Source organism: Chamaea fasciata, unplaced genomic scaffold (assembly GCF_029207755.1).
Source record: "Chamaea fasciata isolate MVZ Bird 193981 ecotype frontalis unplaced genomic scaffold, bChaFas1.0.hap1 SCAF_232, whole genome shotgun sequence".
Classification (NCBI taxonomy): domain Eukaryota; kingdom Metazoa; phylum Chordata; class Aves; order Passeriformes; family Sylviidae; genus Chamaea; species Chamaea fasciata.
In genome coordinates, this window is record NW_027094317.1 from 21,910 (window position 1) to 34,401 (window position 12,492).

The following is a 12,492-nucleotide window of genomic DNA, read 5'->3' on the forward strand; positions in this document are numbered from 1 at the left end:
ATCGGCCTGTGTGAGAGGAAGCAAGATATTCCAAGATTCCATCTGGGTGAGGCAAAAGGAACCTGGCTCTGGAGTGGTTTTAGCTGGGGCACTCCTCAGTGAAATCAGGTGCAGAGATGTTGGAGCAGAAATTCGTCTGGATTGTGTTGACGAGTTCTCCCATAATTTTATGGAAGGTCTTTAGCTGTGTGTGTCACGGTTTTTGAGCTCTGAGATCAAGAGAAACCTGTGGTCCTTTGCTCCTCGGAGAGCATGGGTTTCCCTGTGCTTTCCCTGTGCCATCTACATTTGCTTTGTGCCAAACTGCTGTTCATGGTAGAGAAGAGGGTGTGAGGTCTGTCCTCAGACTGCTGGTGGGGAGGCAATTTTCACACCTGCTGTGGGTCAGGCCAGTTGGGCTGTCCACACAAAGACATGTGTGGGGGTTGTGCACCCCCCCAGCCTGTGGTCTCTGTGCCTTTGAAGAGCATCTTTGGGGACCGGCTGCAGAGAATGGCTGTTTAATATGTGAAGGCTGCATAGGGCAGAGGAGCTGGGGCTGCTCCCCTGGCAGGGAGAGCAGGGCTGCTGCAGCCAGGAAGGGCTTGTAGGCTGGGCCTGGGGCTGGGTGGGATGTCTGCTGGAGGGGGAGATCTCTGAGGGGCTTGAGGTCTGTTCTTCTCCATGCTGGGTGTGTTGAACTTGGAGCTGGTTAAAACCTGATCCTGTGGACTTGTTTGTGTCTGTGGATAAAGCATCAGGCCATGTGGGAAAGTCCAGCCACAGCCTCCTGAGCCAAGGAGGAGGGGCATGATTTTTCCTCTTGCTGCTTTTCCTGCAGTTTGGGGGATAAATGTAACCTTAAAGTGAGGGATTTTTCCAGGACAGCTTTCTCGAACTACACAATGAAATTCTGCCTTCCACCTCTTCAGGGAGCAATGCACCTTGGCTGGGTGGGCCTGGTGTGTAAAGGATGGGCTTCACGTGCTCGTTCCAGGGCTGGACCTGCAGAGCTGTGTCTGTACAGCTGTGCTGGTGCGGGGCCTTTCCTCCCTCCTTTGGGCAGCTTCCAGCTCTCTTGGCCAATCTGTGAAGCCCATGAGAAATCAGAGGACACGAGTTCTTAGGAAGAGTGGGCCATGCCCACTGAGCACATGTCATCCAGTTTTCCCTCTGCTTCCTTCTTTCCTGCTCTGCCATAACCATTTAGAGGTGACTTTTCCAAAGCAGAAGGCCCTGGGGCACCTCTCTACAGCGGATGATCAGTGGGAAGTGAGGGCCTCGGTCCTTTAGGGGACGTTGAAAAGCATTGATGGCCTCTTGGGAAAGGATAGTTTGGTGTTGGGGTTTTGCTCAACTGGTTTTGCGGAGATATTCTTCAGGCTCTCAGCAGTGTCCTCCAGCTGTGTGGTTTCTGGAGTGGGATTTGAGCCGTCATGACTTCCTCTGGCCCTGAGCCTTTGTGAGAAGCCAGGAGAGAGAAAGCAGCTTTCCTTGGCACACACTCCAGAGAAGGACTGGGGAAGGAACACTCTCCTGAGGATAAGCGTCCCTTGGGTTGGGCAAAACTGGGTTAATTAGGTGAGAGTCTGTTAAAGGAGGGGAAAGTACAGGTTGTGTAAGCTCTGCTGTTCCCCAATACTGCAGCTTAAATTTAGGGAAATTAGGCCTTTAGGATTTTTATCCTCCCCTCTTTAGTCTTCTCCTTTTCTTACACCCCATAAGAGACCAGGGTGTATGGTTTCCATCCTAAATGCACATTATGCGTGTCTTACAGGCTTGTAAACCTCACTGCTATGTTATTGAACCCAGGGAAGGAGTGATCCCCGCCAGGGGTGATGTTCATGTGACTGTCACAGCAACCCTGGATGACACTGGGGTTTTTGCTGATGCTCTCCAGCTGTTCATTGGGAACAGACTTTGGACCACCTCCACCCTCCTGGCTTTTGGCACTGGCACCACAATTGTCACAGACAAACCACTTGCCCCGGAGCTCAACTTGGGATACCAATTCAGGTAGGAGATCTCCCACTCCCACCTCTCCTTCTGTCTCAACAAGGAGCAGTTTTGCTGTAGTCCTTCAGGCACGATCTTCTTCAGTGTTCAAAGACCCTGACTCCTTCCCTGAAGGCAGAGATACCTTTAGAGACATGTGATGGCCAGTTGAGCGTTGCTAGGTACCCTCAAAAACCACTGAAAGAGAAACCAGTTGCTCAATTGCCACTGAATTGCCTTCAGTTCTAACACATCTATGTCCTCACTTGGTCAAGTAATGATCTCGCAGGCTCCCCCAGAACAAAAGGTTCCCAAAATGGCGCCTGGATGAGGCGGGCCCTCCGTGTGGCTGCGGGACCAAGGGAAGATGGCATCGCACCCTTCCCTTCCAAAATGGCACCTGCCAGGCAAGCAGGGGCCCTGGGAACAAAGAGACGGGAGGGTGACGACCCCCCTGGGAAGGCAGGAGCCCGCAGAGCAGTTCCAGAGGCAGATGGAAACTTGCTGGTTTGTGTGGGGCCTGCAGTGCCGCTGCCAACGCTTCCTCACGCTGCTCGTGGGCTCTGCTGCTGCCCTGCCTGCCCAGGACTGATGCTTGTGCGGGAGGCCAGAATGTTAGGGTGCCCTCTCAGGTGCATCACCTCTGGGTTTGACCGGCAGCCTCAGGATGGCCTAAAATATTAGCGAGGCAGCATGATCAGAGGTGTTTGAAAAGCAAAACTGTTTTCATTAAGGTGAAAATAAGAAGCCATGCAGAAAAAAGAGAAAAAGCTGTGCCGAGTGCAAGGAGGACCTTTGCACTTGCTACAACACCCCAAAAATGCCCTGAGGATCTTGGTCTATTCTCTTAAGCATGTAACAATCCAGGCCGGATTCTTGGCATCCTGCCCAATAGAAATAGGAACAGGGCTTGAGGCACAGTCTCAAAGATCCAAGGGCTGCGTCCATCCTGGCACAAGGCCAAAAAAGGTATCAAAACCTCTGGTTTTTACCTCATGAGTGAAACAAAGAATGGAACCCAAATCCTTCCCTTAAATGGAAGCCTCCTTGCCACTGTGGGGCTGCAAACCCTACCAGGTGAGGTACACTTCTACACAGGACCTTGCTCATTTTTCCGTTGCCAGCAGAGTTTGCAAAGTTCACTTCAAAACAGTTTCTGATTGCGAAATGAAGTTTCTACAAATGACCACCAGTGCAAAACCAAAGCTTCTACGAACGAGAGAGCCCCTGCTCCCCTGGTTTCCTCTCCTAGAGCAGACAGATGATTTCTAGCAGCTTGCTGGGATTGTCCAGAAACTTCCTCCGCGCTGGCTTTTAAAAATGCCTGCAATCATACCCCCGCACACAAGGGCCTCAGGTGCAGGATCTCAAAGATTCAATAACAGTTTCGGGTGCAGATTAATGCAAAATACAGTAACAGTATGAATCACCCCAGAACACACATTTTGGAGGAAAACACCAGATCCTGTTAGCCTGGCCTGGAAAATGCTACATTACCATTAGAAACATATTCCTCTTTGCAATAACGACATCAGAAGGGCAGCTTATCAGACACTGTTCCCAGTCCACATTAAGAGCTGCAAATGAAGACGGTCTCCAAGCTATTAACAGCTCAGAATCCTCATTGGGAGCAATCTGATGACCAGGACAATAGCTTCTCCCATACTATTTTCCATTCTGGTTTCTCTTCTAGCCTCCTTCCCTGTGCTCGTCAGTTCAGACTAACAGATGGGGGCCACCACTTCCATCAGCTCTTCTGGAAGGTGGAATGTAACAGGCCAGCTGGGAAGGAGGGCCAGAGCACCTCAGCCCACAGTAGCCCCAAGGCCAAACGTGATTCCCAGAGGCGCAAACGTACGGCCCCCGTGTTTGGGCTGGAGCCGCTGTCAATGGACCTGAAGCCAGGAGAGTCTGTGGACTTGGTGCTGCCAGGCTTCTCCCGCAAGGCGCAGGTGAGGTCCCCACCACGGGCTGAGCTGGGGAAGCATCAGATCCCCTCCCCTGGGCTCGTTCCACAGTCCCTTGACATTTGCCTGGGGAAATGAGCAGGGGCCTTCAAGAAACTGGTTTAAGACCACACGTTTCTGTGGCAGCACCACTTATTTTCCTTGCTGGTCACCATCAGACCAGCTACAGCTTTATTGTGATTCCACAGCCACCAAAACCTAGTGCTGATCCCGAAGTAAGGGTAGAAGGAAATACTGCTCTTTTGGGGCAGACAGCGTTGCATGCTTTGTCAGCAAAGAAGGGCAGAGAAATAAGTTAGTACCACTTAGACTAGGAGCCCAAAAAGAAAGTGAATTAAACAAGTGCCAAGTGGTTTTTCTGGGGTAAGCACAGAGTAAACCAAAAGCCATGTGAAGGGGGGGAGTTTATCACAAGTGCCTTTTGTGGTTATTGGGGTGCAGTGCTACAGACAGTTGAGTGCAAAATAAATAAGCTGCATCACTGGAAGAAAAGCGGGCAGTGACCATAACTCTGTGGCAGGAATAGGGCGCGTGGTGGGTGGTGGGTGCTGAGCCAATGCTGGGCATTTGCTGGATGCCCTGCCACCACCCCCTGGTGACAAGTGACTCTTGCATGCAGGTGGTGCAGAATTATGCCATCTGCGAAGCTGTCATTGGGACAGGCGGCTCGATGAAGAAGATAATAGAAGCAACCATTACCTGCGAGTTTATTGATCCCACTATAAATATATCAGCCAGACAATTCTCTTTCCGGGTGGAGAAGGTAAGTAAGTGTCTGGATTGCATCCTGGCATTGAACAGCGTGGCTGAGGGCGGGGTGTGCTTGTGTAAAAGCCCCTCTTTACCCTTCCTGAGGCACTTTGTAAAGTGAGGGGAGATGCTTTTAGAGATGAGACTGGTATTTAACGTCCCCAAAGTAAAATTGCAATTACAGCTGCACTGCCAAGGAGGATCGTGGCCACCTCCAGAGAAATGCCAGTTTCTCTGCTCACAGTAAAGGGAGGTTTCTGAGGATCCTCCAGGGCACGGTGATGTCTGTACACCGATGCTGTAGGAAAGCAGGGAAAAAATGGAGATTCCTGTGAATTCCTCAGGCTGACAAGGAAAAACCCAGCATCTCCTGTGCCTCTTTGCCTTCTCTGCTGTTGGCATGAATGCTGTATGGTATAGCTATATGGTATAGCTCTGTGCATTTCCCTAAGCCTCACCTGCTTCAAAGCACCCCCAGACACCCTGCAGCTGCAGTGATGATAACACTGAGGCAGAGCAGGTGCCCTTTAATCTCGGGATCCCAAGTCCAGCATCATGCTTCCCTCTCCTGCAAGTTGTCTGAAAAAGAGAAGATGTTTCATTAGTTGGTTTCTGTAGTTTCAGGCCTCTCCTCTGGTTCCCAGGTTTCCACTCAAGTACAGAATCCCTGGAACAGGCAGTTCCGATGTAATTAGAAGCTTTTCAGCTCTCCCGGATTCTGCCTGGGTTCTGCTTGACGCCACACACACAAACTGATTTATTGCATGCTATGGCACCTATTTGATACCAGTACATGCAGAACTAGTTTCCCAAACTCCCTGGTTTCTCTAAACCATGCAGGAAGCCCAGCAGAATGCAGACAAGGAAGGAAGAGCCTAGGCTGATCATAGCTTTGAGACCACAGACACCTTGTCCCTGTAGCAGGGACTGCAGGACGCATCCTGCAGACAAGCTGCTTTATGAGCCAATAAGGTTGTAAGAAATGGCTGTATGTGAGTGAAGATCATCTAGTGCTGCTCTGTGCAATAGAGAGACAAAACTGGAGACAAATGGTCTGGATTCCCTTTCTGGTGTAGATCTTGTTCAAGCAGCTGCCTCCTCTCAGGGCCCCATTTGCTCATCTGTACCTGGGAGTGTTTCCCTGTCCCCCAGAGGGTGCTGTGGTTTCTAAACATGAAAAGCATCTGCTGTAAAGAAAAATCTCCTGGAAGTGTAGAAACAAATAAAAAGGGTAAAAAGAAATGCGTGCACTTCTGGGACTGAAAACTGCGAGATGCAGCAGAAGCAGGTCTGTGGCTAGCTGAGGTTGGGTCTGTGGCTAGCTGAGGTTGTTTTTCCTTGTCTCCTGTTTGTGTAGAAACCCAGTGATGTCCTGACTCTGCAGTACCAGCCTTTGGCTATAAAGAACACCTGCCGGCTGCCACTCGACCTTATGCTCTACTTGGAGCAGCCGTTTCAGGTCTGCAGTGAGGACCAGCAGCCACTCCCACATGGCCAGGTGAGCAGCCCCGGACTCCTGCAGTGGGGTTTGAAGAGGAGGGATGCGGTGATGCACTTCTGTTGGGACGTCCTTAAGTCAAGAAGTTTAATCTGTAGCGTCAGCAGTGGGATGGCCTGAACTGCATCAGCAGAGCTGCTGAAGGAATCAAAAACTTATCTGAGTTGAGAAGATCCACCCTGGCTTTCAGGCACAGGGAGAAGGGAGCAGGCAACTAGGTCTGGGCAAGCCATGCCGTGAAGGTGTCTCCTGGAAAGCATCCCAGCTCTCCAGCAGCCACCCCTTGTATTGCTGCTGAGCACAGAAACGTGAGCCTGAGGGAATCCTGGACTCGAGTGTGGTGCCCGCAGTCAGACCCTTGCTGTAAAGAAATGAACGATGAACTGAGAAGCCCATGCTGGTGTCACACTTGGAGCATTTACTGGTTCATGCTGTCAGACCTTGGGATGTCATCCCACAGGTGACTAATTATTGTTCATCTGCTTGCAGCCTGTGACAGTGGACGTAGGGCAGACCTGTCACCTCTACATCGCATTTGACCCAGCTTATGGACTGGATTTTAATAGCTGGAAAACAATGAAGATCCTGAAGATAGAAATGGTCAGGGGCCATCCTTATGTGGAGCGTATCACCCTTTGCGGGGAAGCCCACTTCCCAAATCTCCAAATCCAGCCCAGCACCCTGGAATTTGGCGGCATCGTGGCTGGCACGAAACAGGAGCGTTCTCTGGAGATGACCAACTGCAGCCCACTTCCCGTCAAGTACCACTGGTCATTCCAGATGGACGACCATGTGAAGAAGTTGAGGTATGTGCACCTTTGCCCTGTCCTTGAAGCTCTTCTTCCTGGTGTCCTGTTAGTACTTGGCAAAGAACAAAGCTGTTTGCCTAGGAGCTGACAAACTGCTTCTGCCTTGTCCTTGTGCAAATAACACTGACCGGCTGCGGTCAGGCTGGATGCTCAGGGAATAGGTTTGCCACCAATTTGGTGCTCATCGTGGTTTCCCCTGGGAAGGAAAGCTGGGGCAAAGGCTGCTTTCTCAGACCTCCGTGGCCTGAGGCACTGTCCACCCTGATGAAGGGCTCCTAGTCCCAGCTGCCACAGTGCTGCTGGAGGCCCTTTTGGCCCCTTTGCTTTGGGATGGGTCCTCTCTGCAGGAGCTGCTCTCTGCTCCTTGCCTTCCTCCCTTGCGCTGTGCTGGAGGACGCCCAGAAAGTCCCAACACCAGAGAAAGAGCTACTTAGCAACTGGGCTGATGCTGAACCTCTTGTTACCTTCCCTTTCCTTCTTTTCTGAGACAACTCCTTTAGTGCCAGGACAAATTCTTTCCCAGGGGTCAGCTTTCAGTGGACACCTTGGATTCCTCACGACCCTCTTTTGTGACACTTGTTACTCACGTTGACTTTTCCCCACTGCAACATGTCCCTTATAGGTTCTGTACTGCTTGACAGCAGGACTTGTTCATCACATCATCTCCTATCCCTGCCTCTTGCTCCACTGCTTTAGAGTGAAAAATGTTGTCTGGGCACCATGGTCCTGTGAAGTTGCCTCAAACCATTCATTAAAACTAAAGACAGTGGAACAGATGATTAGGGATCTCTTGGGGGTTATGGTGAGAGAGCGCCTCATGCAGAAATGAAACCCAGCCTTAGATAACAAGCTACAAAGCGAAAGACAGTTTTTCTCTGGGGAGCAGGCACTGAATGCCTGTCTGGGAATGGAGCATCCAGGTTGTGTTTGACTGCGTGGGAAGCGCTTGTATCTCAGCAGGGTGACAGGCAGGCATGGCACAACTTTGTCCCTCACGTGGCATTAGAAACACAAGCAGAGTTACCCTGAGCACCTGCTTCAATTTAAAATGGGGAATGTGACCTGAGTCACCCGGGAGTGCTGGAAAATGTCAGCCAACCTCCCCAACACTCTCAGGGAAACATTCGTGATAAATACCTGGTAAAGCCGCAGAGTTTCTGGCGTTGGGCGCTGGGGGGGCTGTGCCGGCTCATCACTGGCTGGGTCTGCCCCTTGGTGCCTCAAATCTCCCCTTTTTCTTGCCTTCCCTGTCTTTTCCTCTCCCACTGTGTTTTTTTGCATCCCCACAAGGTGTTAATCTGTGTCCACTGTAGTTCCTCGCTGCGAGCAGTAGCAGCTGCCTGCACCACTGCTACCTCAGTGTCAGCCCTGGGCCACCTTTAGATGGGACCTGCTCCAGCCTGGATTGGGAAGGGCTGGATCAAACCATTTCTCAGTTCAACGCACCAGCACCCACCCAGGGGCTGCATCCTGAGCAGGAGCTACTGGTGCAGGTGTCCTTTCCTCCCACTGCAGGTCCCTGGTCATAGTTACGTTCTTTTCCAGACATGAGCTTTGCCCACCTAAATCCCAACCCAAACCACCGACGACGGTGTCATTCCCTTTGGATAAGCCGGCAACTCAGTGGAGACACTTCAAGATTAGAAAAGCGGAGGAGCCAGCCACAGCCCTGGAAGAATCACGGGATCTTGGCCAATCTTCAGGAGCAGAGGTAGATTTTCTTGTACACCTACTGCTTGCGTTACCTCCCTAGCTTGCCACCAACAAGTCCTGCTCGTGCTGACCTCCCTTTTTGCCGCCCTGCTGTCCTGTGCCCTGAGAGCGGGCTGGGCAGCAGGGCCGGTGGCTGGACATGGGGTGTGTGGGAGGGAGAAACAGGAGAGTTCTCCTTGGAGAAACCTGCTCAGATGCTGTGTTGAGTGTGGGTTTTTTGCCTTGTTTTCTTCACAATGTAAGATGAGGCTTTTGTCTGCATCATGATGATAGGACCTCCAGCTTCCTTCCCAGAGCAAGCTGTGATGAGTCCTGATCTCCATGTACCCTCTTCCCGACCCAGCCAGACGACCTCTTTCCAGATCTCTCTCTTCACCCAAGAGCTGGTATCGCAGTGGTGGCTCTGAAGCTGTCTTACAAAATGAGACTTTGCAAAGTGGCTGTCTCTTCCTCCTAGCATAGAAAATGGCTTGTTTTTCAGGTGCCACCACGTACTTGGGAGAAGTATTACGTCCCACCAGGGTTGGAGGGAGTCACCTTTTTCATGGACTTAGGGTACACTCCCCTCGAAACTGAGAAGGTAAGAGGGAATCTGTCTCACTCCCACTTTTCCAGTGTGGCAAGCAGGGCTGTAGCTCCCAGTCCCACTGGTGGCCCTCAGCATTGCCCACAGCGGGGCCTCACATCCCGCCGGACCCATCGCAAAGTGCTGCTGAAGCAACTGGTTGTTAGAGAGGCTGTGCAGGACATGTTGTAGGGCTGCCCAAGGACGCTGTGCAGCACCGATGGAGGGCATTGCTCCCCTTGGACCTCATCAGGTGGTCCATAGGAAATTTTTGCTGGAGCACGTTGAGAAAGCGGCATAGAAATCAGAGCGGGGCGGGGAAAGCATCAGGAGTCAGATGAACTGGGCTGGAATCCTTCCCTGAGCTCCAAGAGCTCTGGCTCTGAGTCGCCTCCTTTTCTAAAAGCAGTAAGAAATGCTTTTTAAGGGCAAGTTGTGCATCAGAGAGAATTTCTACTGCCAGGACACATCCCAGTTCACTTTCATGTAGTGTATTAATTAATGCATTGATCTGCGAGTATGGGAGAAGATTTTCCCCATGGTCCCTCCACTGGTCAGTGGCATGGATACAAGATGAGATTAGGATGATTCTGGCTGTGTTTGAGGAACAGTCCCCTCTGGCTACAGCTGCACTTTGCTCCAAGAAGCTCTTCTGCATCCAATTCCATGCTCAACACCTCAGTCTCTCCTGTCCTCCGTCCAGGTTTTCAGTACCCTGCCGGTGTCGGGTGTGCTGCAGCCAGGAGAGACACAGCAGGCCTCCTTCACCTTCTTTGGCCTTCTCGACACCATCGCTCGTGTCACGGCGCTGTGCCACGTGGAGGGAGGCCCCACCTACAAGGTGAAGCTGACCGGGGAGGCCTCACGTGTCAGCTACTTGCTGAGCTCCCGGGAGATTGACTGCGGCTTACAGGTACCCCACATGTCCCCTGGCACAGCTCCCTGCCCTGCAACCATGGCCAGCGGGTTCCTGCCCGCCTCAGTCCAGGCCTCCCTCCCCTTCCCAGCCCCTTTGTTGGCCTGGGGCTTGGAAGTACAACCTTTGAGGGACAAATCTGGCATCCAAGCTGGTTTCAAATGGTCATCTCCAAGCCTCCCCAAAATGTTGAGAAAGGTACCCTGAGAAACACTGCCTCCTGGGGCAGGCAGGGTCCCAGTGGGGATGCTCTGAAGGACATGTCCCTGAGACATCCCTCTGCTGATCCATTCCCAAAGCCTGACCTCCAAGGAGATGCTCTTGTATAAAGCTCTTGCTTAACCCACACAATAATCAGGGGAAGAATTTGGGCTTCCAGTCACTACAGTTGCAGAGACTGTCCCAGAAGAATCCCCACTTCGCTCTTTTTCAGTTGAAAGCCCACAGGTATTTTCAGCTGCTGGCCCTGTCTGTGTAGCCCTGTGTGACTTCCTTGTTGCAGTATGTTGCTTGCCAATACTTGCGTGCAGGTGCCTTTTCTTCTGGAATGCCTGTCTTAGAAATGCACTGGCTTTTAGATACAATTCAATGGGGACAAAGTCATCGAAGCAAAAGAAAACTGTTCATTAGTAACAATTCAGCTGAGCCGGGTGTGTCTCCCTCCCCGAGAGCCGGGAGCCCAGCACACACACCCCTTTCACCAAAACGGCTTCTTTTATTCTTTTTACCCGGCCAGGGTGGTCCCTGTCCTCCTTCCCATCGGATGGTACTCGGGAACTTCCATTCTCTCTGACCGCCAACTCTTCTGTCCCCTCCCCTCTCATCCTACTGCCTTTTAGTCAGGTCTTCAACCCTGCCCCTCTCCCAGCTCACAGCAACACCCAACAACACGACCTGAACAAATCCAAACAATCCAAACAACAACACGCAAGAACCAACAACTTTCTTTCTTTAACCTCGTAACTCTTGGATTCATCTCACGCACCTCAGTGCCACCTCCTTTGTTTCTCCTGGCAGTTGGTGACCCCTGAGAGCACAGAGGGCCTGTGTCCCCTGGTTCATTTATTACTGGCCCTCACGTGGTCGTCACCACATGTCTGTGTGCTGCCAGAGCTCCCTGGTCCTGTGCAGGTGCCCTGTGCCTGGGGCTTGCCCAGCTTCCCAAGGGCCCGTATCTCCTCCCTGGTCCCTGCTCCCAGGTCTGCTTTCAACCCCGGGAGAGAGGAAGGAAATTCCCAGCACCAGGCCCGGGTCTGTAACTTCCTGCTCCTGTGCTTTCTCTCCAGATGTTTAATGAAATTCATCACACCACGGTCACCCTGGAGAACACCTGCAATATGGAATTCAACTGGGTGCTAAACCCTAGCACTGCAGACCAGGATCTGCCTGGTGTGTTTCTGGTCAAGCCCACCGCAGTAAGTAGCACAAGTGACTCACCCCAGCCCTGTGTCGGGTGGCCCAGGAGAGTGTGAAAGGGGAAAAAAGAGGGGGCGGGGGGGGAAAGGGACAAACAAGTCAGAGGGGAATACCCCAAACCCAGCCATGAGAGAGAGAAGGGTGTGAGCGATTTCTGCTGGGAGCAGAGAAGGTCAGACAAGTGCTGTCCTGATAGACTCCCCCACGGCCTTGGCTGGCGGGTGGCTCTGCTGTCTCACGGCAGACAGCGGCGGAAGGCACAAGTGTGTTGGTCACTGTCCCGTCCCGCTGTAAGGGGAGCAGAGGAGAATTCTTTTTGATAGATTTCTCGGGCGAAAATAAGGCACAAACGCAGCAAATATTACATCTGGAAATTGGTAAAGAAAGGGTACGGCCCCGACCAGAAGGGGACAGAAAAGAGAGCAGAGAGAGAAAAATGAATGAACAACAGAGGGAGTAACAGAAGCCAGGGACAGAGCGGTACCGCTGGAAGCCTGGGGCGCTGTGTCGGCGTCCTGCTCGGCGGCTGGAGCAGGAGCCCGTGTGCGGCCAGCGCCCCGAGCGTGCTGCCGCGGCGGGCTGGGCGCGCTCCGCGCCCGCGGCAGGCGCGGCGGTCCCGCGGGCTGCGGCGTCCGGGCTCCGCAGCTGCGGCTGGGCACGGCCGGCGCGGCGGCTGCTCCCGCGGGGCAACGGCGGAGCGCTGCGGGGCCGTGGCCGGCGGGGAAGCGGCGACAGCGGGGTAGGCAGGCGGGGAAGGAGCGGCTCTGCAGGGAGCCGGGCCCTCCAGGTGCTCCCGGCACGACCACAACCAAAAATGGCGGGGGGAAATTGGCAGCGTTAACTGCTTTTGTGCGCCGAGATTCCTCCCGTAATTCAGCCCTTCT

General features: G+C 52.7%; 1 protein-coding gene across 1 annotated transcript in view; it reads left to right on the top strand.

Moving 5' to 3' along the window:
- LOC136304968 (hydrocephalus-inducing protein homolog) overlaps positions 1-12,492 on the top strand; it is a gene marked incomplete at its 5' end in the record, with an annotated part of 67,973 nt that overhangs the window by 18,422 nt on the left and 37,059 nt on the right. Inside the window, 9 exon segments of the mRNA XM_066208382.1 lie at positions 1,757-1,995; positions 3,668-3,926; positions 4,561-4,704; positions 6,049-6,189; positions 6,679-6,995; positions 8,544-8,709; positions 9,193-9,291; positions 9,980-10,189; positions 11,479-11,607. Coding sequence (XP_066064479.1) covers positions 1,757-1,995; positions 3,668-3,926; positions 4,561-4,704; positions 6,049-6,189; positions 6,679-6,995; positions 8,544-8,709; positions 9,193-9,291; positions 9,980-10,189; positions 11,479-11,607 — 1,704 coding nt within the window.